General features: G+C 36.9%; 3 protein-coding genes across 3 annotated transcripts; 2 read left to right on the top strand and 1 right to left on the bottom strand.

The window, feature by feature from the left end:
- Positions 1-5,322: 5,322 nt before the first annotated feature.
- Positions 5,323-8,187, bottom strand: ebna1bp2 (EBNA1 binding protein 2). Its single transcript, XM_057334376.1, has 9 exons — positions 7,992-8,187; positions 7,779-7,862; positions 7,288-7,463; positions 6,574-6,697; positions 6,378-6,467; positions 6,230-6,305; positions 5,994-6,084; positions 5,529-5,694; positions 5,323-5,447 (listed from the first exon to the last, which is right to left on the bottom strand). The coding sequence occupies exons 1-9, from the start codon at positions 8,064-8,066 to the stop codon at positions 5,400-5,402; spliced, it is 930 nt and encodes a 309-aa protein (XP_057190359.1). The 5' UTR covers positions 8,067-8,187; the 3' UTR covers positions 5,323-5,399.
- A 962-nt stretch (positions 8,188-9,149) lies between these two features.
- Positions 9,150-21,919, top strand: cfap57 (cilia and flagella associated protein 57). Its single transcript, XM_057334527.1, has 22 exons — positions 9,150-9,372; positions 9,525-9,835; positions 10,156-10,406; positions 11,283-11,466; positions 11,653-11,805; positions 11,939-12,075; positions 12,216-12,381; positions 13,496-13,609; positions 13,745-13,957; positions 14,082-14,255; positions 14,336-14,497; positions 14,730-14,885; positions 14,978-15,071; positions 15,554-15,744; positions 16,035-16,208; positions 16,347-16,505; positions 16,737-16,880; positions 17,275-17,391; positions 19,018-19,152; positions 19,229-19,372; positions 21,177-21,309; positions 21,475-21,919. Exons 1-22 carry the CDS (start codon positions 9,216-9,218, stop codon positions 21,636-21,638), a joined length of 3,633 nt encoding a protein of 1,210 aa, XP_057190510.1. The 5' UTR covers positions 9,150-9,215; the 3' UTR covers positions 21,639-21,919.
- A 456-nt stretch (positions 21,920-22,375) lies between these two features.
- Positions 22,376-25,623, top strand: tmem125b (transmembrane protein 125b). The gene is made up of 3 exons (XM_057334259.1): positions 22,376-22,616; positions 22,769-22,899; positions 23,893-25,623. Exon 3 carries the CDS (start codon positions 23,916-23,918, stop codon positions 24,570-24,572), a length of 657 nt encoding a protein of 218 aa, XP_057190242.1. The 5' UTR covers positions 22,376-22,616; positions 22,769-22,899; positions 23,893-23,915; the 3' UTR covers positions 24,573-25,623.
- Positions 25,624-26,030: the final 407 nt, after the last annotated feature.

Below are 26,030 nucleotides of genomic sequence, written 5' to 3'. Positions count from 1 at the left end.
TGCATGTTCATGAGCATATTTCCAGAAATTAATCACCCTAAAGCAATTTAGAGAAAGAAAGATAGGAAGAAAAAAATAGAAGATGTTCAGTTGTTGAACTGCGTTAATTATAACCCTTATTAAGATAATGGGGTTAAGTGACCTTGTAAAAGACATACAGTAATATGCACTGCATCTGTGGCACGGTGCCAACATTAACAATTTTGTCAGTCACAACTAGGCCAAAGCCATCCTGACAGGATTATCAGTCATTTTAATAGTGGTAAGATGGGGCAGACCCTCCCACTCCAAACCGCTTAACACCACAACAAGGTATTCGAAGAGAAAAATGTACAAGACCAAAGAACCTTATTGTCATACCCAGATTACAAACTGGCAGGTGGCTCCCAATCCACTTTATGTTATTCATAAAATGGCCTTTTGGGGAATCAACTGTAGTTCAATGACAGTTTGAAGTTTAAAATGTTTGCGCAAAACCGAAAATTACTTTTTATTTCAAAACAATGAAAAGAAAAATGTCCAGGTTCCAGGGAGTTAAATTAGCATATGTGGCTCACAGCAGTTCCCAGTGCTTATCAAAGGGTTCCCAGGAGTCAGATCATGCTCTACAAGGAGAAAAAATTATTTGTGTTATAATTAATCTAATTCATGTGAACATCTATCTATGGCTATTGTGCGATTTAGAAAAAAATCAGCCAACATAATGTTACAAGAACTGATTACTAAGAAAAAAAACATGGGGTTTTAAACATTATGTTCAGGGTAATGCCAATGAAGGAGATAAAATATATTTGCTTTAAATACAATTTAATTTTGAAGCTTAATTTAAAAAACTGTCCAATTTTTAAAATCCTATTTTTACTTGTAAAAACTGATATATTTTCTGTTGTTACTAATTGTGATTCAGTTGCAGATCAGTTCAGCTACAAGAGATATTTTATGTGTTACTAAAAATGTGTATCAATGCGCCAAAATAATATTTGTAACATTTATTTTTTGTAAAATAAAAAAAATGTCTACAGTTCAAATTTGAGTAAAACTAGCTACTTAAGGTAACACGTGCACATCTGGGGATTCCCCTGTCTGGGATTTACAGATTGAAAACCTTGAGAACGTTCGTTTTCTCACGCTGAAGTTGGCATCACGTGAACAGTTTTTTTTTCCACTTAGGAATTAGGAATTTGGCGGACAGTCAAACGAACGCATTCGAAACTTTTATTAAAATTTGGCGGATTTGAAATCGCTGAGATTTTACGGAGAGGATTTTTTTACTCAGAATAACGGATATTTTTGACGATGGCGAATATGCCACCAAACGATCGGGTAGCCGCTGAAAAAGTCGCTCGTAACCCGAAGTGTGCGAGATGTCGGAACCACGGTATCGTCGTCCCGTTAAAGGGCCATTCGGGTCAATGTCAGTTCAAGCCGTGCGTGTGCTGGAAATGCTCTCTAATCGCCGAGCGGACGAAGATACTAGCATCGCAAAGGCGGATCAAAACCGGTAATGTAAACGAATCTCCGAGCGACGATCGCCCGAAAGCTCCTACTCGATCGGGCGGGAAAAGGGTTGCTGCGGCTGATAATATTGTAACTATCGATGTGAGCTGTGACACCGACACCAGTGCGAGACTGGAGAGCGTTATCAAAGCGCCTGTTCAACGAGCTGACATTGACGGTAAAACATACACCGAACTTCAAGCGCCAGTAACGGGTCCGGTAAGCGCGAGCGCGGGCTACTGTGAGCTGAAGGCACAAACGGGACTGAGCACGCCGGGAGGTTTGTGTAGTTTCTTGTTGGTAAATAACCTCAAATACAAAGCAAGTGTTTCAAATCTTTACAAATAATTCGTTTAACTGAATGGATTATCACTAAGGCAGTTGTTACAGCTTGTTTCTAATTTAAATGTTAGGCCTAATGTTATGTACACAAATTGAGATAAATATAATTTGTTTAATAGAGAATGAAATATCATTTAAAAATGTATTTTATTTTTTGTGATAATAAAATTATCAAATGCACTTTGAATGCACATAGTGCCCAAATCAAAGCTTCCCAGTGAAGTATTATAATGTACCTGGTTTGATATTACTTTTCAGATCCACCATATATTCCAGGAGAGTACATAATTACAGAGGCAATTCCCAGGCACATTTATCCGGGAGGGATGTTTGCAATGCCTCTTCCAATGTACCCGCACTACCCAGACAGGTACATGTGCCCTGCCGTGCTGGTGACCCTGAGATCCCCTGCACCAGGACCTTTTAGGGAACCCGTTGGGTTTCTTCCCTCACCACCAGCTGCCCCGTCTCATCTACTGGAGACTCCTGAGTCTCAGGTAAGATTTACAGGCATTACTGACTTGCATTGCCAGCACATTAGGGACATGAAGGGATATGTACACGAGTTTCAATCAGCAGGAAAATCACATTTATAAACAGTTTCTTAAATCTTTTTGGTCAGTGATAACACTCTGCCCAGTTTTTAACTTGTGTGTTTTTTTTTAAGTTTCAAATGCCATGTTACAGTCCATACCCCACATACCCAGTCCTGGGAGATGAGCATGGGCCAAGACCTCACCACCTCATGGATGGAGAGCAAGGAATACCTAAAGGCCCTCCTGAAAGTAGGTATAAAATAGAACAACATCAATTTAATTCAGATTTTACTGATAGCAAGTAAAGCATCTAGGGCTGAAACGATTCCTCGAGTAACTCGAGTTATTCGAATACAAAAAATCATCGAGGCAATTTGTGTTGCCTCGAAGCCTCGTTTAATCCATTTAACTACAGTACACACGGAGCACTGCGTTTCCCCACGGACCCTTATTACTAACACACAGCCCGCTAAACTTTGTTACAGGGCTCTCAAGTCTTACGCATTAACCGTGAGACACACGCATGTTAGTCTGTTCACACGCATGTCTCATGCTGATAAATAAGTGATCGCTTATTGAAATGGTGAACTGCTATTTTACTTGGTTTTAGTCTATTTTTCGAGTAAAACTTGTTTTCCGGCTGCATTGAGTCCATAAAACTACATGCGGCCTTGTGGATGCCGAATCCTGTTATTTACACGTCATCTGTCTGTTCTGAGTGAATGAACTGCACAGTTTAACATGCTACACGTGTGACGCTCATGAATTTGTCTGCGTCTGCGCTGAATGAGGACATAAACTTAATCTCCAGAGTTGCTCTGAGAGTTTACTTCAGCACATTTTACTGAGTGAAGCTAACGCCCTAAAAAATAAGCGTCTTCCGACGGCCTGCCAAAATAAAAGTCAGATTAACTCGGTATTTTTATGTGGACAAATATATTACTATTTAATATTAAAAAAAGAAACAAACTAATTTAGATAAACTAAATGCATCATGCATAAGCTGAAGTTAGTTGTTTACCTTTGAAATTATTCTTTCTATTTTTATTAATATTTCATATTTATACATTTGTATTAGGCCTATATTGCATTTTGAATGTAATATGGCAATGGAATGTAGTAAATGGGTTTAGTTTTCACAGATATGAATGTATGCAATTTCAGCAATAAATATGTAAATTTTTCTAAAAAGGAAACAAATTAGTTGCTCATTTTAGGAGACCTGTCTTATTTTCTCTTTATATTTATCTATATATATTTAGTATTGCTCTTTAATAAAGAAAACGTACTTATTGTCCGAATACCCGATTAATCGACGGAAAATCAGTAGAATACTCGATTACTAAAATAATCGATAGCTGCAGCCCTAAAAGCATCTGTAAATACAAAAGATGAAGTATGCCGGTACTCTTTGGTACTGCTACATGATACTTCTTGTAATGTTAAAGATTCTACATACTAACTACACCTTCTTAATATGTGATTAAATGTTCAAATGTGAAAAGTTACAAAAGAAAGAAATGTGTTGTCCGCACACTGATATAATATGCTTCAAAGTTTATTTGAATAGCGCAACATTTTGACCGTCAGGTCTTCATCAGACACATGGTGCCTTCATGCTTCATGATGAAGACCTGACGGTCGAAACGTTACGCTATTCAAATAAACTTTGAAGCATATTATGTCAGTGTGCGGACAACACATTTCTTTCTTTTGTGATTTACCCTTTTTTGTTGTCCGGCACCTGAGCCCAATCTGGGTTGCTTGGATGTGCAGACCTCTTTGTATTTATCAAATGTGAAAACATGCCATTTTAGACATAATGCATTTCCTGTATATGCTTGTACTAAAAAAGGTAAATAACTCACTTTTGGTGTTCCCATATAATGTAGATTTGTCCGTTCTGTTTTCAACAGAATGTCATGTTTGCTGTAACCAGGAATCAGAAGTTGTACCTGCTGATGGGCTTTCATCAAAGAACACAGCATGAGCAAAAAGATGCACAGTCCCTCTTCAACTGATGCCACAGCATTTGTCTTGTGTAAGATATACAAAAACCTGTTATGAGTTCTCCATATTTTATCCAATATCAGTTGTATAGCGTTCTACCGGGTTCTTTAGAATGTTTTTATAGATACAACATAATACTGCTTTTGTTAGTTCCCATAAAAGCAACAGTTTCTACATTTTAATTTAGTACCCAATTCAGATATACATTTTTTAGTCCAACAGTTCAGGCTGGCTATGTGTTGGAAATTGACATGGGCATAAGTTATGTTTAATATTTTTTATCATATTGCATCCAGTTCAGGTTTTGTTAACATTTGAGATCCTATTTGAGGATGCTGGTTCTTGATGGAGCTTTATTAAACTGTTTCTGTTATAATAATCATTTGTTCCTAACTGAAGCAAATTTCAGTTCTGCGCTCACAATTTAACTTTGTATTTTATATGAACATTTTTGCCTTTTGTAACTGACTCCCATCAGTATTGCCCATTGTTTCATTTGCTCATCTGAACTACACTGTCAGAGTCATCCAAACACAGCCAGTGGGCAGATAAACTAATTACAATCTCATGAATATTAACATCTTCTGGCACATAGAATGGATGAATTTTAAACTCAAATTTGTGTATAAATGAAGGCAGATAAGCATTATATTTATTCCCACAGCAAATGCAAACATGACTGTGTAAATATGCTGACTTTTCTCAATCATTTCGTTAAAACACTACGACACTAGACTGGCACATACATTTAAAATAAAAAAGTCCATAATTTGTCGTGGCACCGCTTTTAAGATTTTTTTATTTGTGGGATTAAGGTTAGTCTGCCAAGAATAAAATCGAGAAATATTTTCCACTTGGTCAACATTGAGACGTCCTTTAACCAAAATCTAAAGTTTTTGGCTCTGGGAGAAAAAACATAGCAAAGCCCCAAGTAATAGCAAATAGGCGATAAAAAAGAAGTCTTTTTAATGGCACAATCCATTTCTGTAAGAGGTATTCATGAGAAGATACAGCTCATTTGCGTGCCTTCGTTTTTCTCCGTGCCTCTTTCCCTGGCCGTTTCTGTGCAGAAAGATGAAAAATGAATGTGGACGAAAGGGCTTTAGGGAAAGAGAATTAAAAGAGTAAAAAATAAACACCTACATTTGACTTTCCTCCTTTGCCAAATTTCTTCCCGCCTTTTCCATGAGCCACTTTGCCTCTGAATCCTGATATGTCATCGTGACTGTCTTTGGTGTTCCATTTGCTGCCCTTCTTTTTGCCCCCAAAGCCAAACTTCTTATCCTTGTATGTCCTCTTTGCATTAGGACTGATGACAGATCAAGAAAATATAATAGGTTACAAAACATTCCCAGACATTAAATAATTCAAACAAATAATATTGCCAGAGCACCTTTTGAAGAAAGGAAAAAGTGGTCTCACAGGCTTTATGGCATAAAAATGTCATATCATTAGGCATTATTTTGGCACAAAACTATGAGTTTTAAATCAAATGTACATCAATTAATTTACAATGTATTTGTATAAAATAAAACAATTGAAATTTACAGCTTTTTAAATTTCTGACAAGACCAACGTCTAACAATGTAATAAAACTGAACGACATACCCTTTTTTGTTTATATGTGATTTGGTTGCTGATGCACCTTTCTTGCCCTTGTCTTGATCTCCTTCAAGGAAATCCAGTTTATCTGTCATTCCTGTAAAACAAATACACAGTCAATATTAGTTTTGCAAGTAAGGGGATTTTACACAACATGGACTACTTTAAAGAAGACAGGAAACAACACATTAGGTGTCTTTCACACAGGATCTGCTTTTAATTTGTTAGCTGATGTAACCTACCTTTTTGATATTTCTTCACTGCTGACATCATAGCTTTCTTGTCTTTTTGCCTCTTCTGAAGGACTTCTGTTTGAACCTGAAAAAAAATTTTTTGGTGAACACGACTACCAAGAAACACACTCAAAAATGTTAACAGAGAGAGACTGACCTTTTTGCCAAATTTGCGCTGTTCTCTGAGCTTCTTGGCCCGTTCTGACTTTTCCATGGATGTTTGCTTAATGAGGAGGTTTTTTCTAATCTGGAAAATTGTGAGGAATATTAAGAATGTACAGTGAAACAACAGGCAAAGCAACTGTAAACCTCATAATGACAACGTGGGACAAAGGTGACTGTAGTTTTCTTACCTTCTGCATTTGCTGATCTGATTTGGCCATCTCTGCAAAATAGTCCTCTGGTCGCTTGGTAGAAATCTTAAATTTGTGCAACTTTGGCAGGGCCTCTAAAACCGTTGCTTGGGCTTGGCGATAGCTAAACACACCAATGAACATTAAATATTAGAAATAGATCTGTGAAGCATTAGTTGGATAAATTACCCACATCAGAGATAATGGAAGAACACAACATCAGAGCTTGTTTCCTTTCATTCCAACAGTACGCACGCTTTCTCTGCAGGATCCAATATAACAGTTTCAAAGGTTTATTATTGTGAAGGTAAACGTTTTCATGCCTGATTTTCCATAGAGCCTATAAAACCTTTAGTCTAAACAGTTTGTGTAAACTATGACAACGGTGACAATACAAAGGCAAAATGGTGTAAATTTATAATTTTAGTTATATTAAATTATAGGCTATGTGACTAAATATTGGGTATTTAGAGAAATCAATACATATTACAGTGTAATATGATCAACTTAATGCGGTGTCTTAAATATTCACAACAGATTTACAATTACAAGCACATATGACCCAATACATAGCATTATCTCATCGAGGTCATTATCCATTCTTTATGAAAAAACACCTTAGAACAATATACCATTTCATTACAGGGTTGAAATATCTATCCAAAGGACAGTAACTTCACCATGCTTTTTCAAAGTGATTAAGCGAACACCTACAAGTACATCTCCCTTTGAAAGTCATCCTCCACGTTGATCTCTTCATTGCCTTCCTTTTGTTCCGATCTGTTCTCTGCTTTTGCAGCAATGTCAACAGCGGGGTAGTTTGTGAGGTCTAACCTTTCAACCCATGCCAGGTTCTTCTTCAGTTCTGTAAGTGATTTCTTCAGACCCTCCTGGATGCCACAGAAAAAAATATATGCTCGATAGTTTTACATACACGAGTATTACATATAGACAAAAATCAGCACCGTCAATGAGATGTGTACTTCTAAACTTTCCACTACTTAACTTTTTTAAACATCACTACCGATTTATTTATATAAATTGCTTGTAGCGTAAGTATTAGGTTAGCTGTAAACCTAGCTTTGTGCACAATGGTTATTGTTGGCTCTCAAATATTGAATGCGTCTTTATTTTTTTTAAGCCGTTTTGGATAAATGAATAGATGCAAATGTGCAAAAGCCTAATTTAAACTGCTGGTTACCCACCACATTGTTGATGGCCTTCTTTGGCTTATCCTGGGGAACATTCATTCCAGGCTTTAGTAAACCCTTGCCAAAGGCTTCTTGCAGCTAACCAGAGACAATAATATTACACAAAAGCATAAAATTAGACAATAGTGTTTAATAGCTGTACTGTTAACTCAAACTGATGATAAAACTGCTAAGGCAAAAAAAAAAACATATTCATGTAATTGTTACCTCACTGTCTGACAATTCGTCGTCCTCTTCCTCGGATTCAAATCCCAGTTGGAGATCTTCGTCTATTTCTACCATTTTGAAAAAGAAGTCTAGATCAAAATTAAACGTATATATACAGTAACAGCGGACTTCACAACATCCCAAAGCTTCACGTGTGCACGGCACTGTTTCACATGTGTGTCCTTACGATTGGGATACTGACGGAAACAGAGAAGGGCAAAGAATGGTTCCGCTACTAAGGAAAGTCTTCTCTAACTTACAAATCAAGGCCACAGCAAACTACTACCTCATCTGAAAATGTGTCATTAAAGTAGCCCAAACTACTGTTCCTAACTGGTTATCTATACTGGTCGTTAGCTGATTTAATTTAGAGGAGTTTGAGCATTTTTGAGCAGACCAGACTGGGAGTCCAGCTAGCTTCCCAGCTAAACGCCTGTTAAATACAACTTGGCCAAACTAGGGGATCAGAAACATCAGAAAGACCAAAGTTATGCAGCCCGGGTGAACATAAAAAACAGCAGACTAAACTGCTTTGTTTTTACTCCAATAGGGATGGCCTTACATCCCACCGAATTTTTTTTATTAAAATGCCATTTTAAACCATCCGCTGTTTTTGTGTTTCGGTTTTGCGTTCTAGACACCTCGGAACGATATTTCCCACCTGACACCCGGAAATAACGTCTTGAATCGGCAAATTATAAAAGTATATAGCAACATTAAAACGTCAATGTCACTAATGATTTATCAACATTAAAACAATAAAGGTATTTATTAGCCTAATATTAAAACACCATCGTTGCAGAAATTATTTCCGAGGTGGGAAATATCCTAAATCCGAGGTCTCTGGAATTCAGTATCATCCAGTAGGATTTCATAGTGAGGCCGCGAGATTTAAACGGATTGAATTACTTTCAACAAGTAATATACACATTCTTATTTTATATAGTTTCTGAGATTATTTTGATAGTTTTCAGGAGGGATAACCTATTTAATAAAATAAACATAAAACAAATAAAACTGGATTGAAACAAGAGCGCAGATTACACGTAGTGAGGGCGCCATCATCTGGTTTTTACAGAGAGTGACAGCGCCGTTTATCGTTACTATGGTTACAGTAAACCGTTGCAGCAAACCGATCAACTTTACAGCCCCGCAACAGCTAGCAGAATCGCTTAAAACTGTATTTTTTTCTAAACTCCGACAGTCTGCTGATCACTTTGCCAGATGGCTACAGTAGTGGCTCAATCCCATTACATTTTCGGATTGCGGAGAGGAGTAAGAAATAATCTGTTATACTCTGATGAACAAACAGTCATATTTCCATGCGGAAACAACTGTGTGCGCTATAACATCGACCAAAAATGTCAAAAGTTTATTCCAGGTAGGTTTACTACGGTGCAAATTTATAGCAAAAGTATGATGTTAATTCTTCAGATTGTTTATTATTTTACAGTATCACGTGCCATTTATACACAGATATGATAAGATTAACTAACATCATTCTTTTGTCTTCCACTGTCTTTGTTGGGCCAGGTACAGAGGGAAGTCAGGGCATGAAGGCTCTGGCCATCAGTACTAACAGGCGCTATTTGGCTGTGTCTGAATGTGGAGAGCACGCCACCATCACAGTGTATGATCTGCAGCACGAGCAGAGCAGGAAGAGAAAAAAGTTGTCCGGAGGAGAAATCCCTGCGGAGGAGTTTGTCTGCATGGCTTTCTCTCCTGACTCCAAATATCTGATTGGTCAGGCAGGTGGACCAGACTGGACGCTGTTCCTCTGGATGTGGGAGAAGCAAAAGGTGATGGCCACAGTGAAGACCAGCAGCACTGGCACAATCACCCAGGTAAACTGAATTAGAAAATGTAATTCAGTTCAGTTATATTTCTTTGGCACTTTTTTACAATTTTGCATTGTTGCAAAGCAGCAGAGATATAGATTTGAAAAAGAAAATATATAGAAAATATAGAATACATAGTATTTATTTATTTTAAAAAGTTATTAGCTCAATAATTTGTAAAAATAAATTTACCTGAAAGGTAAATTACTTTTTACTTTAATTTATAGCTGAAATTTTAACATTTTCTTTAGTTGTATTAAAGGCGTATATTAATGAGCCTTTAGCAGAACATTAAACTTTTCTTATCCCTTTTTTCTCATTCACAGGTCAGTTTCAACCCTCAGGACAACACACAGATCTGTGTAAGTGGGAATGGAGTCTTCAAGATCTTCCGCTATGCTGGAGAAGTCCTGAAACAGTCCAGCACCTTTAAACCAGATTCTCAAAACTTCCTCTGTCACACCTGGATGCCCAAGGAGCAGGTGATTGTCGGCACGGAGACCGGTCAACTGATGTTGTTTGATTCGGGTCGTCTGCGCTGGGAGATGAACCTTACATCCGCGCAGGCGGTTGAAAGGTTGGTGGAATACAAAAGATCCTGAGATCTTACATTATGCGTTATGAATTACACTCTCTAAAAAACAATGGTGCTACATAGCACTAAAAATGGTTCTTTGCTCGTAATCATAGGGGAACCACTTTTAGTGCTACATAGCACCATATCTTGGGACTTCAGTGGTTCTTCAGAGGTTCTTTGGGGTGACCGAGGTGCTATTTATTACTGTTTCCGTATAAAGAACCTGTTAATCCCCTGTTTGGTTCTTCAGTGGTTCTATATAGCACCTCAGTCATCCCAAAGAACCGCTGAAGAACCCCTGAAGCACCAAAATATGGTTCTATATAGCACTAAAAGTGGTTCCCCTATGATTACGAGCCAAGAACCACTTTTAGTGCGATATAGCACGTTTTTATAGAGTGGCACTCACCCTCTTGTCATTTCAAACCTGTATGACTTGATTTCTTCTGCAGAAGACAAAAGAAGATATTTTGAAGAATGCTGGTATCTGGTTTTGTGTCTGTACAATAGAAGTGAATGGGTACGCCAGTGTTCGGTACCGACATTTTTCAAAAATCTTCTTTTGTGTTCTGCAGAAGAAAGAAAGTCATACGGGTTTAAAATGACAAGCTGGTGAGTAAATGATGACAGAAATTTCATTTTTGGGTGAACTATCCCTTTAAACACTTGAATAATAATGCACTCATAATTGTGATTATTTTATATTTTCTGTATATTTTATTGCAATCTTATTGTAGAACAAGGTCTCGTTCTGAATTTAAAAAGTGCATTATCAGAATACTAATAGTATCAGTCTAAATGTGTTATGATTGGTTTTGATACATTTTGATTGTGTTTTTTAAATTCATGTTGTCAAGATGAGGTTTTTTGCTTCAGACTGGAAGAAAACACAGAGTCAAATGAGACGCTGCCGACGACATCTGCGACATCCATATTGCCACGAGTGACAGCTATCGTAGGCTATTCTAAAGGCTTTGTGTGCTCCGCTGGTCCTGGCACTGTGTGTTTGTTTGAGAAAACAGAGGAGACAGACCAATATAAGAAGACCAAAAAGATAAAGGTTTTGCTTGTTTATTTGCTCGTGTTTCCTTATTTGAACTTAGATATGCACATGGTTTGGGTAAGCAGGGTTTTTTAGTGATACAGTAAACAGTAGTTTTAATGTTTCTAAAATCAGTTCTGTGGCTGTTTCGTACTTAGGCATTGTAAGGCTAATCCTGAAACATTTCTCACTTGTCATCCCCAGATTCCTCCAGAGCCGTTCAGTAATGAACCCAGTTCTGCAGAACAGCAGGATATCAGCACTCTGTGCATCAGCCCGTCTGAAGATACTCTGTCCGCCAGCACAGACCGCGGCCAGCTCTACAGCCTCCCACTCTCCCTAGCCGAACTGCAAAAGGTGCCATCAACTTTACCATAGTTATTTATAAATTTCATATTGCTTTACACGAGCAGTTATGTTGTGGTGATGTTTATGCTGATGTTCTTCAGAAGGGATACAGGTACTAGTTGAACTCTTTTTGTTTTATCAGGGTGATGCTCATTTTGAGTTCATGTCTCACTCGTTCCACTCTGGTGTCATCCTGGGTTTATCCACCTGCATTCGCAAACCACTTGTCGCCACCTGCTCTCTGGACCGCTCAGTGCGCATCTGGAACTTTCAAACCAAGTATGTTTAGAAATGCTTAAGACCAAATATGTTGTGTTGTGTTGGGCTTTATTTGATGTGACCCTCCAACTACAGACCTGTTGGTCTAAGCAGGTGTTTACAAAGCTTCAGTAAAGTGAGTGTATGTTGTTGTGCTCCAGTGTTTTAGAGATGTATATGGAGTTCCAGGAGGAGGCCTACAGCATAGCTTTTCACCCCACTGGGCTCTACATCCTGGTGGGATTTTCAGACAGACTCCGCCTCATGAATCTGCTCATTGATGACATCAGTACGTTTAAGGAGTTTAATATTCGTGGTTGCCGTGAGGTGAGTCTCTATGGCATGAGCGTTTCTTTTATGATGGGTATGTATAGCCTACGTATGTGTGCACACAGCAAAACTTTGTAAAGAATTTAATGTTAAACTTCGTAAAGAATTCAAATAAATCTGGGACTGCATTGAGCTTGTCAGATCTTAATGTGAGTTCACCCAAAAATGAAAATTGTGTCATCATTTACTCACCCTCAGATTGTTCCAAACCTGTATAGATTTCTTTGTTCTGCTAACCACGAAGGAAGATATTTGGAAGAATGTCAGTAACCGCTTTCTGGCTCAGTGGTTAGAGCATGGTGCTAGCAATGCCAAGGTCATGGGTTCGATCCCAGGGGATTGCACATAGTCAGATACTAAAATGTATAGTACATTTGGATAAAAGCGTCTGCCAAATGCATAAATGTAAATGTAACTCAGCAGATCCCATTTACTGCCATAGTAGGGAAAATAAATACGATGGTAGTCAATGGGGGTCTGTTACTGTAACTGGGGATCTGCTCGGTTACTGATGTTCTTCCAAATATCTTTGTGTTTAGCAGAACAAAGAAATATATACAGGTTTGGAACAATCTGTGGATGAGTAAATGAGAATAGATTTTTCATTTTTGGGCAAACCTTCCCTTTAACTTAGGACTTAAAGGGATAGTTCACCCAAAAATAAAATTCTGTCATTATTTATTAACCTTCGAGTTGTTCCAAATCTGCATAAATGTCTTTGTTCTGATAAAGATATTTGGAAGAATGCTTGTAACCAAACAGTTCTTGGCCACCCATGACCACCATAGTAGGAAGAATTACAAAGGTAGTCAAAAGTGCTGAAGAACTGTTTGCTTTCTTACATTCTTCTAAATATCTTCTTTTGTGTACATTTATAAAGTAATTTTTCACTACTATGGTAGTCAATGGTGGCCAAGAACTGTTTAATTACGAGCATTTTTCCAAATATGTTCATCAGAACAAAGAAATATATACAGATTGGAACAAAGTGAGTAAAACAAGACAGAATTTTCATTTTTGGGTGAACTGTCCCTTTAAGAGTTTCTGTAATATGGCCCCTGGACAGGGCCAAAGATTGTTTTTGGGTAATTTACCTTACATTTGTTGTCAGTGTGTATTTAGCCACGGGGGTCATTTGTTTGCTGCTGTCAATGGAAACGTGATCAACATCTACTCCACTACAACATTCGATGACGTCCTGAATCTGAAGGGACACAATGAAAAGGTATGTTTTAAAATCCAATTGTTTTTATGGCAATGCATGTCTTACCAGTAACCAATAACTGAGAGATCAGACACATATAAATAGGTCTTCTCTTTTCTCAGAAATGAAAATTCAATCTATAATGTTGTGCTTCAGGTACGGTCAATAGCATTCAGCGCAGATGACAGCCGTCTGGTGTCGTGTGGCATGGATGGAGCTGTGTATGAGTGGAACACGCTCAGCGGTGCGCGCGAGTCTGAGAGCGTGCTAAAGTCCTGTAGCTACAGCAGTGTGGCCCTTTCTCCTGACTCTAAGACGTCCTTTGCTGTTGGGACAGACTGCACTCTGAAGGAAATCCAAGACTGCCAGGTCGCCACAGGAACCCATTTCATGGATTAGTTTAAATTTGCCAATTTAAAACATGTATATCTATGTGAATCAATGCGACGGCTATATCAAACATCATTTATATACGCTAATTTTCTTGCCGTAGATTATCAAAGAAGTGTCTGCAGGTTATGTGGTTTGTACCACTGTTGCCATGCTTCGCTCAGGACGGGCACTCTTCGTTGGAACCTCCATTGGGACTGTGAGGGTCATCAGATACCCTCTACCTATTCAGATAGACTGGCTTGAATATCAGGCCCACGCTGGTCCCATCACCAAGGTTCTGTTTACACTTCTAACTAACTCCTTTTCTGTTCACTGTCAGAAGTCAAATGTATTGATGATGTCATTTGTCCATAGATGGTCATCACATTTGATGACCAGTTCCTTCTGACTGTCTCAGAAGATGGGTGTCTCCTCATCTGGAAGATCATTGACAAGGAGGGACGAGTGTTAAAGAGAGAAAAGGAATTAGTGTACGCTGAAGAGATTCTCATCACAAAGTTAGACCTTGAAGAAAAGGTGACATTTGTTTTTTTACATTTTTAAGTAAATTCCAGTGTTTGCTGGTTCAGACTTGGATGCTAGCATGTTTTATGGCTGTTCTATGTAACACTGATTTTTATCCTTACATGAAAAAATTATGTTTCCAAACATTGAACTCCAAATTTTAGGACACTGAAATCAGAAACTTAGATCTTTGTACCATTCATATGATGTCTCCTCTCATTTCAAAATGCTTTTCATCCGGCAGAATAAAATATTGCGGGATCTGAAGAGAAGAGAGAAGGAACTCCAGGAGGAGAACAAGTACCAGCTCAGCCTCAGGGACATGACCTATAAGGAGAAGATCAATCAACTCACTGAGAAATTCATCCAACAGATCAACTCACTGAAAACTGAGAAAGAGGTTAAGATGACTAAAATGAAAAGCTTGTCTGTGTAATAACAAGAATGACTTATGAAATTATGGATGAAGATATATTAAATATTTGACTGCAGGTCTTAAAAACAGAAAAGGAGAAACAACAAGCAGCACATAGTAAAGTTCTTTCAGATATTCTGGAAAAGCATGAAAAAGAACTGCAGGACTTGGGTAAACAAAACACTTAATTTTTTATAAACATTTATATTAATAATCCTGCTGTCTTCTACCATCTAAAGAACATACAATTTTATATCATGTGCAGTAATTTTTTAAAATGTTTTAACCAGTTGTGTTTTAAGCAGTATGGAGTCTTATTAAAGATTAAATTCCAATTTTTATATTTTGATGTGCTCTATCATTGATCTTTGATCAAACCAGATGAATAATATTTTCTATGATTCTGTCTAGATCCAACAATTTTGTATTGGTCAGGATATTTTTCATGTTTATAATATTGTCTGGCTCATTACTTTAAAAGGGCTCATTTTTAGACAAAGTTTTGAAAGTTTTTCCACACACTTCCTCTGTCATCTATTGGTCGACAAACAACATTTTTGTTGCTCAAACACCTGACCAACCATCTCTATGCATTGATCCCCGCTGGTTTATGTCTCAAAGTCAGTCAGACTTATTAAAGCCTCTTTTCACAGAATCTAACAATAACCAGAAGCTGATGCTGGAATATGAGAAGTTTCAGGATTTACAGCTGAAACTGCAGAGGTTCCAACAGCAATATGAACAGCAGCTGCACAGCGTAGAGGAGAGCAAGGTCAAAGACCTGGACGACATTACACGGTTTCATGAGGCCAAGCTACAGGAGAAGATGATGATGTTGACCCAGGTAATGATAACTACCATTGTCATTGATTTTACCAGTCTGATGAAACAGTGATAAAGTGACATATAAACAGGAAATACAGTGAAGAAATCTTTTCTTACAAAAGATGTAGCATGTAAGATGATGTTAATGCCAACAATGTACTGAGTATAAGGCAAAGTTGTAGTCAAAGAATGAATTCTTCCCCAATCTGAACTCCCCATTGTTCAGAAATCATGCTTTTGCTAGCTAAAATAATTCAACTGTTTTCTTGTTAAAGTTGTAAAGTGTTCTCTTTTCTCTCCACTCGGCAGTGTCAGGAAGAATCCCAGCAGCAGGTTCGGGAGTTTCAGGAATACATAAAGCAGGTGGAAAAGGACGGAGACCTAGAGATCCAGGACATACGCCTGCAATACAAGCAACTGCTTAGAGAAGAAAAGCAGACTAACGCTAAGCTCAAAATAGAGTCAGATACCACTAAGAAGTCGGTATGTGTGTATAGTGCTGTTTTCAGCTCATCAGTACTAATGGTGGTCAATTATTTAAAACACACTTTACTTTTCATATTGATGGTCCACATTGAAAGACATTGAAAAGCTTATACAAGTTGTGTTTGTGTGCTACAGTTTCAAAATGTGCAGAAGGAAATTGAAAACAAGAACCTGGAGATTGAGAAGCTGAAGCAGGAAGTACAGAAGCTGCAGGCAGTGATCAGATCACTAGAGAAAGACATTGTGGGTCTGAAGAACTCAGTACAGGAGAGAGATGGGATCATACAGGACAAGGTAACAAGTTACCGCATAAAAAGTTTTATGGTTCAGTTTAAGACAAAGGTTAAGAAATTGTAGGCTGAATCTCATTTATTGGGGAACCGGAAGAACGCAGTGTGAGTTAACTGTGGCATTTCATGTATTTTAGAAATAAAAACATGCTTCAAATATATGCACAGGACTTTTTTGTTTGGAGAGTTTTGACTTTCTTATACAATTTGCTATGTATATGTTTGTGTTTTGTAGGAAAAGACAATCTATGGGCTAGTAAAGAATACTGACATGCTTAAAAATACAGTAGCAGTGTTGGAGTTTAAGAAAGGATATATACAGGAGCAAATTGAGCCAAAAGAAAATGAAATCAAAGAGCTGAAGGAACAACAACAAGAGGTGAGAAATGTATATTATTACTGTATTTTACAGCACTTTACAGCAACATTTATTAATATCGTTAACAAACATTGTTACATATGTTCAAATGTTTCTCTTGATCTATAACAAATTCTGACAGCGCATAACAAAAAATTACATTTCACACTGGGCCTTTAATTAAGGTGTTTTTGAAAAATATGACTAAATAACGAAGCAAAACCTCTTTCAAAAACCAAGTTTTAAATATTTTGTATTTTTTAGTCGCAACATAATTCCCATAGTTAAGTTTGTGTTCGTTTGTATGAGTTCACTATTATTCTAAAATGTGGAACAAATATATTTATAAGTGAGTAACAAAAGTAACAAAAACTTTTGATCAGTATTATAATTCAGATGTGTGTGTTTCTGTCAGATGGAGGGAGAGTTGGACGAGTTCCATAAGAAGAACACACAACAACAGCTAAAAATTGCTGAACTGAACCTAAAGCTAAAAACCAAAGACAAAGAAATGCAAAAGGAAATGCAGAAGGTTTGTATATGTTATATGTTGTACTGCACACACCAGGGCCCGTATTCACAAAACATCTTAAGGCTAAAAGTTGCTGATTTAGAGAAACTCTTAAAAATAATGGGTGTGTCTGTCCTAATTTTAAGACTCCTAAATGTTTGTGCTAAGAGGATTTCACAAAGTGTTTTAGCGCTAAAACTTGCTCCTAAACCTGTCAGACGTTATGGGTAGTGAAGAGGACTCCTAAGTCACTAAGACAAACTCAAAACAATCCTTAAATGGCTGTAACACTGGCAGTCTACCTTGAAACTTAAACATTTTAGAAAGATTTCATGACAATGAGCTTAACCATAAAGAATACTAATATCTGCTAACTGTTTATGAGGCAAAATTCTTACAATTAGCTGAACATATGTGACCCTGGACAACAAAACCAGTCTTATGGGTCAATTTTTCGAAATTGAGATTTTTACATAATCTGAAAGCTGAATAAATAAACTTTCTATAGATATATGAGTTGATAGAACAATATATGGCTGAGATACAACCGTTTAAAACTCAGGAATCTGAGAGCGCAAAAAAATCAAAATATTGAGAAAATTGCCTTTGAAGTTGTTAATCAGGGGCACTGTGGCAGACCATCCACTCACAAAAATAAAGTTTTTATATATTTAAGGTAGGAAATTTACAAACTATCTTCATGGAACATGATCTTTACTTAATATCCTAATGATTTTTGGCATAAAAGAAAAATCAATAATTTTGACCCACACAATGTATTTTTGTCTTTTACTAAAAATGTTCCCGTGCTACTTAAGACTGGTTTTGTGATCCAGGGTCACATATACTTTATATGAACATATAGTTTATTTGTAAAAGATAACTCCTTTTTTGACATAATTCGAATCCTGTTGTTTATTGTGTTATCATATTTTTATTGTGTTTTGTTGTATTTGTTAGCTGTATTTTTTTAAAGTTATTGTTACTTAATAAAAACAATAAAAAACAAACGGTTTGATTAATATTAATTGGAATGCAAAAATGGAGTTATCTGTTTTTGTAAATTAACTCTTCACTTGTTAAATTAGTAACTATTAGTAACTAATATTTTATTTGAATATGACTACATTTTTATTTTAAGATCTTAATTTAAATATGTCAGCATGAGACCTCATTCTATAATATTTCTATGATTAAATGACTGACAGAGACCCATCCTCTATCAGCCAATCAATGTGGTCATAGTCAGTAAGCTTGCTGACATCATCCATAGCAACAAGGTCAACCCCGCCCTTTTTCTTAGCTTAACGTTTATTTCTGTTCCTTAGTAAAAAGTTGCTCTCAGCAGCATGATGACTAGGTTTTAAGTGGAAAATCTTAACTAAAAAAAGTGTTTAGGAGAACTCTTAGTGTTAAGATAAAAGAAATTGTGAATACGGGCCCTGCAGTCTAAATCAATGCAGCCAAATTACTGGATGATTTAATCATATTCATATTCACTGTTTGTTACTAGCCTAGACTAGATTAAACAGTACTTGCCCTAACAAAATCCTAAACCACTAAGAAACAGAAATCTGTTTTCAAATCAGTATGTGAAGAGTCCCATCCTCTTTGTGATCTCTCGCTGTGTCCTTCTGTCACCTTCAGGTCCAGGACACAAGGACTCTATTGAACAGGTTCAAATCTGACCTTCATAAATGTGTGGACAACATTCAGGATCCCCAAAAATTGAAAGAAAACATCAGAGAGCTTTATAAATTCTATGTGCAGCAGTCAGACGCGGTATGACACACACACACTGGTGATTATGGGTTTTATCTCTTATTGGTTAAATCTCATGTGTGGTTTTGTGATGTAGGTAGAGACATTGGGGGTGGACACAGACATTCTGAGAGAACATTACAAACAGAGAGAACATTTCGAACAGATCATCTCTACATTAAAGAAGCAGCTTATGAGAGATACAAAAGTCAGTGAAGCCAACAACGTGAAGCTCATGAAGGTGAGAGAATTGTATTGTAATGTATATATTTAGCATCTACAATATCATCACCTGGGCCTGTATTCATGAAACACCTTTGCGCAAAGAGTTGCTCCTAGTGAAATAATTATAAGAAAATTCTTAGAAATGTGGGTGTTTCCCCTTAAAATTACAGAAAAGATCCTAGTAAAGAAAAAAGTAATTCATAAAGCATCTTAACCCTTAAAAGAGCTCTTAATGTCCAAATTTGTTAGGAGTACTTTTAAGAGGCTTAAGAGTTTCTTAAGCAGCAGAGAAAATAGACGAAACATGAGAAGTGAGAAAAAATGTGTTGCAATGCATGATAAAGAAGCTCTAAATGTCTTTAAAAAGAAAAGGCAATAAAAATGTATAAACATTTTTTATTTCTAGTTTAATACAGTTTGAAATAATTTAAATGACAAATTGAAATTTTACCATTATTGTTTTTGGTATGTTAATGGTAATAAAATATTTCATTTGCATATGACTACATTTTTATTTTAAGATCTTAATTTAAATATGTCACCATGAGACCTCATTCTATAATATTTCTATAATTAAATGACTGACAGAGACCCATCCTCTATCAGCCAATCACTGTGGTCATAGTCAGTAAGCTTGCTGACATCATCCATAGCAACAAGGTCAACCCCGCCCTTTTTCTTAGCTTCAAGGGGTCATATGGTGGAAGTACATGTTTTTCTGTGTCTTTGGTGTGTTATAAGTTGCCCATGCATGTATTAGACACGTAAAATAGCACAAATGAAAGTGTGGGAACAAAGGATGCATTCTATCTAAAAGCGAATGCTCAACCAGACTTGCCTGACAATTTCCATATTACTTTTAAGGTTTATCAGATTTTTTAAATTGTTTTTTTTGTGTGTGTTCAACTGTAGTTGTTCTTGGTTTTGGTTTTCTTGCACAGCTGCTTTGATGCAATGCAAAGTGTAAAAGCGCTATAAAATAAAATAAAATTGAACTGAATGACTAATACTTAATAATGACTAAGAACTTAATAAGACACAAGACATTTGATCGTGCAGGGTTCATGTTTGTGACCGATCCTATTAGAGACACGCTAACATCTCCAATAGCGCCAGAAATAGATGTAATCACTACATTAACATATTTGGCAACTGGAAAATGCAACTATGCAGCAGAGATGATTTGGTTCGGTCACAACCTTCTGGTGATCACACAAACAATTACAGCACTTACAGAAACTTATTGTGTCACTGTTCATTTTCTATCAAATATGTTGACATTAACAGCATGGTAAATAAAACAATAAAGAATATATGTGTGTGTGTGTGTGTGTGTGTGTGTGTGTGTGTGTGTGTGTGTGTGTGTGTGTGTGCGTGTGTGTGTGTGTGTGTGTGTGTGAGTATGGTAAAACAGAAAAAAATTACATGTGCAATTTCAAAGTAAGGACCCTATACTTAAAGCGCTCCTTTTTCCTTCTTGACCAATCAACCAATCACAGTCTAGCATAGCAACGCGGTTAGCCCCGCCTCCTCACTAAGATAAACGTTTTCGTCTTTTCCTTGCTCAGAGTTGCTCTCAGATTGGTCCTGAATCACTTTTAAGCTAAGACTCCTTCGTAGAAGTTTTTAAGCTAAATTAAGAGCTTTCTTAGAGGAATCTTAGATCCTTTAAGAATACGGGCCCTATTTCCTAAATTTGTAAAAATGTTATCTTGGTATTTTATTACCCGACTTCTTGTGGTCTCACCCTGAGATGCTTTTGAAACAGCAATGAATAAGTTCCCATCTATTCTCTTATTGGCTGCTTTTTCTCTCTATAGGAAAACGTAACTCTTATTAAGGAGATAAATGACTTGCGTCAGGAGCTCAGCACAGTCCGCATCCAGCTGCACAATTACGAAAGTCAGAGCACCTTCAACAAGAGCAAGAACAAGATCTCTACTTACACCAGAGGTGACCTGATTTTCCCTCACATGCATATGATGAATGTGATGATGATAATGTTTCCTGGAAACTAAAACTCAGATTTATCTGTACAACTCTCTATAATGTCTTAGATAAACAGCAACAAATATATTCATCTTGGGGGTTTCAGCTGTATTTTCTCTCACACAATAGCAACAGCTTCAGCAGGCAGCAGTGGCTTGATGACAAGGATGAACTTTGAACAGGAAGCAGAGAAGATCATTGAGCTTCAACGATTGGAAATTCAGAGGCTAAAGCAAGAGATTGATGGACAGATACCATCATCCGGCACTAAATTACCACCTCTCACCAACTGAGTGTGATTATTGTTTTCATTTTACAATTATGTAACGCTCTCTTAAACTGAGAACACATTGAACGTCTGATATTCAACATATGATTTAATCCTGGAAGTAAAAAGAGAGTTTAAGGTTTTTGAAAAATGTTCAAAGCAATGTTATGACATAAAACTAATATAAGATTAATAATTTGTATTTGTAGGTCAGATTTCTTGCTTTCATTGACACAAGAAATGCTCTTTGGAACATTGTGATGTCATCAGGATCATTAAAGTCATTAAATGTCATTAAAGCAAAAGAAAAACATACCAAAAACAATAATGGTAAAATTTCAATTTGTCATTTAAATCATTTCAAACTGTATTAAACTAGAAATATAAAATGTTTATACATTTTTGTACATTTAGAGCTTCTTTATCGTAATCCAGTACATTCTCCAAATGTTTAACAGTCTAATTATTTGAATAAAAATGAAAGAATAACATGCCACACGTGCTATTCTGAAGCAATCAGATTGTGTGGCCTCAGTGCATATAAACAGCTCATGTTGGAATGATAATGCCACAAAGAGAGCTGAGAAGACTGGCTCTATTGTTGCAGAAACCAAGCAAACTTATGTCATGTGAATGACACCATCCATACAGTCACAAAATGTCCATTATGCTGAAAGCGTGACTTCAGAGCTTCATTGGTGGGATGTCTCTCTGTAAGTCCCTCCAGTTGGCCTATTGTCTTTCCCACAATGCCTTGAAAGACACCCTTGGTTGTCCATGTCAGTCTGCCCGTTAGGCGTACACGCGAGCGCATCTGTGTGTGAGTGCAAGCATGCGTGTGTTCTCTGTTTGTCGACATGCAGTTAGTGTGTCACAAAGAAGACAATGAGAAACTATTTCATTGTCCTGGTGGAATGTGGCAGGAGTCTGACATCGTTCGAAATGCTTGGCACCAGTGTCCAGTTTGCTTGCACCGTGACACACCATGCAGTAAGAGAGACAGGTAAACAAAGAGGAAGAGAGAGAGAGAGAAATGTGACATAAATAGTACTGCACTGTAGCCAAAGCAATTTGAGGATGTGTGTTAGTTTTAGAATAAAATAGGAATGAAGCTTTTGGATATCTAGCTCTGTAAATTGGGATTTTATCATATAGAGAAGGTCAGACATTTGCTGTCCAGGATTTACGATGATCGTTGTGAAAATGTCCTGTAACAAATGTTGGAAAAATCCTCCAACTGAGTCGATGAGTGTGGATGTATCAGAGACATGCTGAACTGACATAAGGTGAGTCAACTCTTCATTTAATCACAAGAAATGTGAACATTTTTTAGTATGATATGATTTGATATGATAGTATAATATATACAGTATATATAATAGTATGTTATGAATTGAATACGTGTTTGCCTACACTAACACTCTTGTATTAACCTGAAAAACGTGAAAATGTGTGTAGATCTTCTTTAATTCTTTTTGGTGTGGTTTCATAGAACCAGCATTCAGCAGCATTACAAAGTCTGTCACCCATTGCAGAATGCATGAATGAATGAACAAATAAATATTTTTTTTATTGTCTGAAATGGATATATTGACACAATTATACTTGAGTTTCCAAATTTAAAAAATTATGGTTTTTTATGAGTATGACAATATATATATATATAGCCTACTATATATAGGTATGTGTTTAGAACTAACAATATTCCTCCCAAATAAAAAAAAACATTGTTTCTATTTGCATTTATTTGCAAAAATGAAAACTGGAGAAACAGGTCAAAATAACCGAAAAATGCTCTGTATTTAGCAATACAACAGTAATATTTTGTACATGTATTTAGAAAAAGTGACAGTTTTTATGTGTCTTGTCAATCTTTCACATTGCTGTTGGATGACTTTGTCACTCCTGAGGTTTGATTTTGTTGAAATTCAACAGACACTGGACTGGAATGGCCACAATACATCTAGAAATGCTGATTAAATGAACATTTGGAATGGTCTCTTAATTTTTTCCGCATCTATATATATATATATATATATATATATATTTGGAGGAAGTGTTATTATTTTGACAGATGCAAAAGCAAAATCAAGATGCAAAATCAACACCAAGCAGCATAAACCAATTTGAATATTCATTTTGGAAATGTTTATAATTTATAGTGTGTAAGAGAAACTCTTGATTTTCTTATTTTATGATAAATATGTCAAAACATCGTTTTTAATGGTCTAATTAGAGCACATTTATGATATTTCTCACTTTTACGTCGGATTATACAGTGTTGACCATCAAGCTGCTTGAGATGGAGCTGCTTCCTCTGAGTGTCCTGAGTCCTGGAGCTTCTCTCCATCTGCAAGTGGACCCTTTGTGGCTACAGCGTCAAGCTGTGGAGGAGCAGGTGGAACTGTGGTGGTTCAGCGAGCCACACGTGTCCATCCTGTGCTACTGCTTTTCTGTGGCTATGGTTCTAGGACTGGGTTCGGCTGGCGTTGGGGTTCTCTCTACTGCCTCCTCCGCCGTGGGGCCCTCTGCGCTGTGGCGTCTGGGAGTAGGTTCAATGCTTTGCCTCTTGGCCCTGGTGGTCCTCCTGAAGCAGCTGCTCGGCTCTGCTGTACAGGACATGGGCTGCATACGCAGCCGAAGACGCATAGAGCAACTGCGGACTGGAGGAACTGCGGATCCATTGCTGTTTCTCTTTGCTGGCTTTGCACTGGTGATTTGTGGGACTACGCTGCTCAGTCTCAACCAGTCAGACATGTTTTTATCTGGGGTGGCCCTCTTTGCCAGTGGGGGCACTGTGGTGGTGGGTGTCATGGTGTATGGTGTGGTGGTTTATGAGCAGGGAAGGAGAAACACAAGGAGGCAAAGAAGAAGACGGAGGGTGAGAGTTTATACTGTGACGGGGTCAAGGAACAGACCATGGAGGGATTCAGCCTCAAGTCAGTCAAATTTGTTGTGAGTAAAAGTAGAAGAAAATGTGAAAGGACACAGACACAATCACAGCATTAAAGTATGTGAAAATAGCATACCACATTTTCTATTAATTCAGCATGCAGTAGAGACCGGGACTAGTTGTCACCCTGATACGTTGGTAAATGTCTTTTCTCTAGCAGCGTGTTTGTTTGTTGTTTTCAGATACTGAACCTCTTATATTTGAAATACGTTACCTTAGAATTTTTGTGAATTCTGACCCCCAAACTAAAATCTCCATAGAACCATATTTGAAGCTCTGAAGTTTGAAGTTTAAAGTTCTTATTAGGCTAGACCAGGGGTTTTCAAACTTTATGATGCCAAGGACCCCCAAATAAGGCAAACCTTTTGTGAAGGACCCCCTTTCTAAAATGCTTACCATCTATATTTTTATGTGTACGTAACATTTAAACGTTGTTAGATAAATATTAAATATGATATTAGTAAGACAACATATTGTTTCAGAATTTAAATAGTTGGTTACACTTTCACTATGGTGAGAAAAACACTAGAAAGATAGCAAATATTAACAATTCTAATGTAGGAAAAAAGCAGATAAACATTTAGAAATTAAACAATAATAATGTTCAAAAGACTTTTTGCTGTATCGTATCCCTGAAATTTTCTGGGAACCCCTTGCAACCTTTAGACGCTCCTGAAACTTTGAAACCCCTGGGCTAGGCTAATTATTCCTTTGAGGTAACTTTATTTGACCCCATATATAGTGAACGTCATAATATTATTAACGAACTTAAGGTCATTTTAATGTATTTTAGTTCAAAGCAATTAAAAATTCCATTTCATAATGCCTCAAACGTCATCAGATGCAGACGTGTTGTGGTGCAAACAGTTATGCCACCTTCACCTCTGCCATAATATAGCCTACTGGAAATATTAAATAAAGATGAAATTAAAATGTATGACAGGGTCTTTATCTTTACCTTGGTGTGTTTGCCTGATGCTTAAGGAATAGTCTTCAAAGGAATATATTGTTGGTGTATAAGTTCAATGTTTTTAAATATAATACTGTTTTAATCGATCGATCTTTGCTCATATTTTGTTAGTTTATTGTTCTATCTTTCGCCATACCTGTCGTCTTCATGCATCACACGTAGTCTATTGTTACACACAACTGTCTGATGATGGCGCCAAATCATAAATATCGAAGATTATTTTAGCAAACGGTTAAAAAAAGCGATTAAAACAAGCATTTTTGAGCGATTAAAACAAGCATTTTTGCATTAGAAATGCATGCCAACTCATAAACAATATACAGCAGTGTATTTCAGTGTATTTATAACTATACACAGTAGCCTATATGTTGTATAGGCTACATGTATATAGCAATAACGTTTCAATATAGAGTTTTTTAATGTTTTTGTGGTGAAATCTTAATGTATGTAAAATAATTAAAATACACCATGGTTCATTCTGAGTGCCTATTTTA

This window comes from Triplophysa rosa, linkage group LG5, assembly GCF_024868665.1.
Source record: "Triplophysa rosa linkage group LG5, Trosa_1v2, whole genome shotgun sequence".
NCBI classification, from domain to species: domain Eukaryota; kingdom Metazoa; phylum Chordata; class Actinopteri; order Cypriniformes; family Nemacheilidae; genus Triplophysa; species Triplophysa rosa.
The sequence above is the reverse complement of the archived record's forward strand: the minus strand, read 5'-3'. Positions and strand labels throughout refer to the sequence as shown.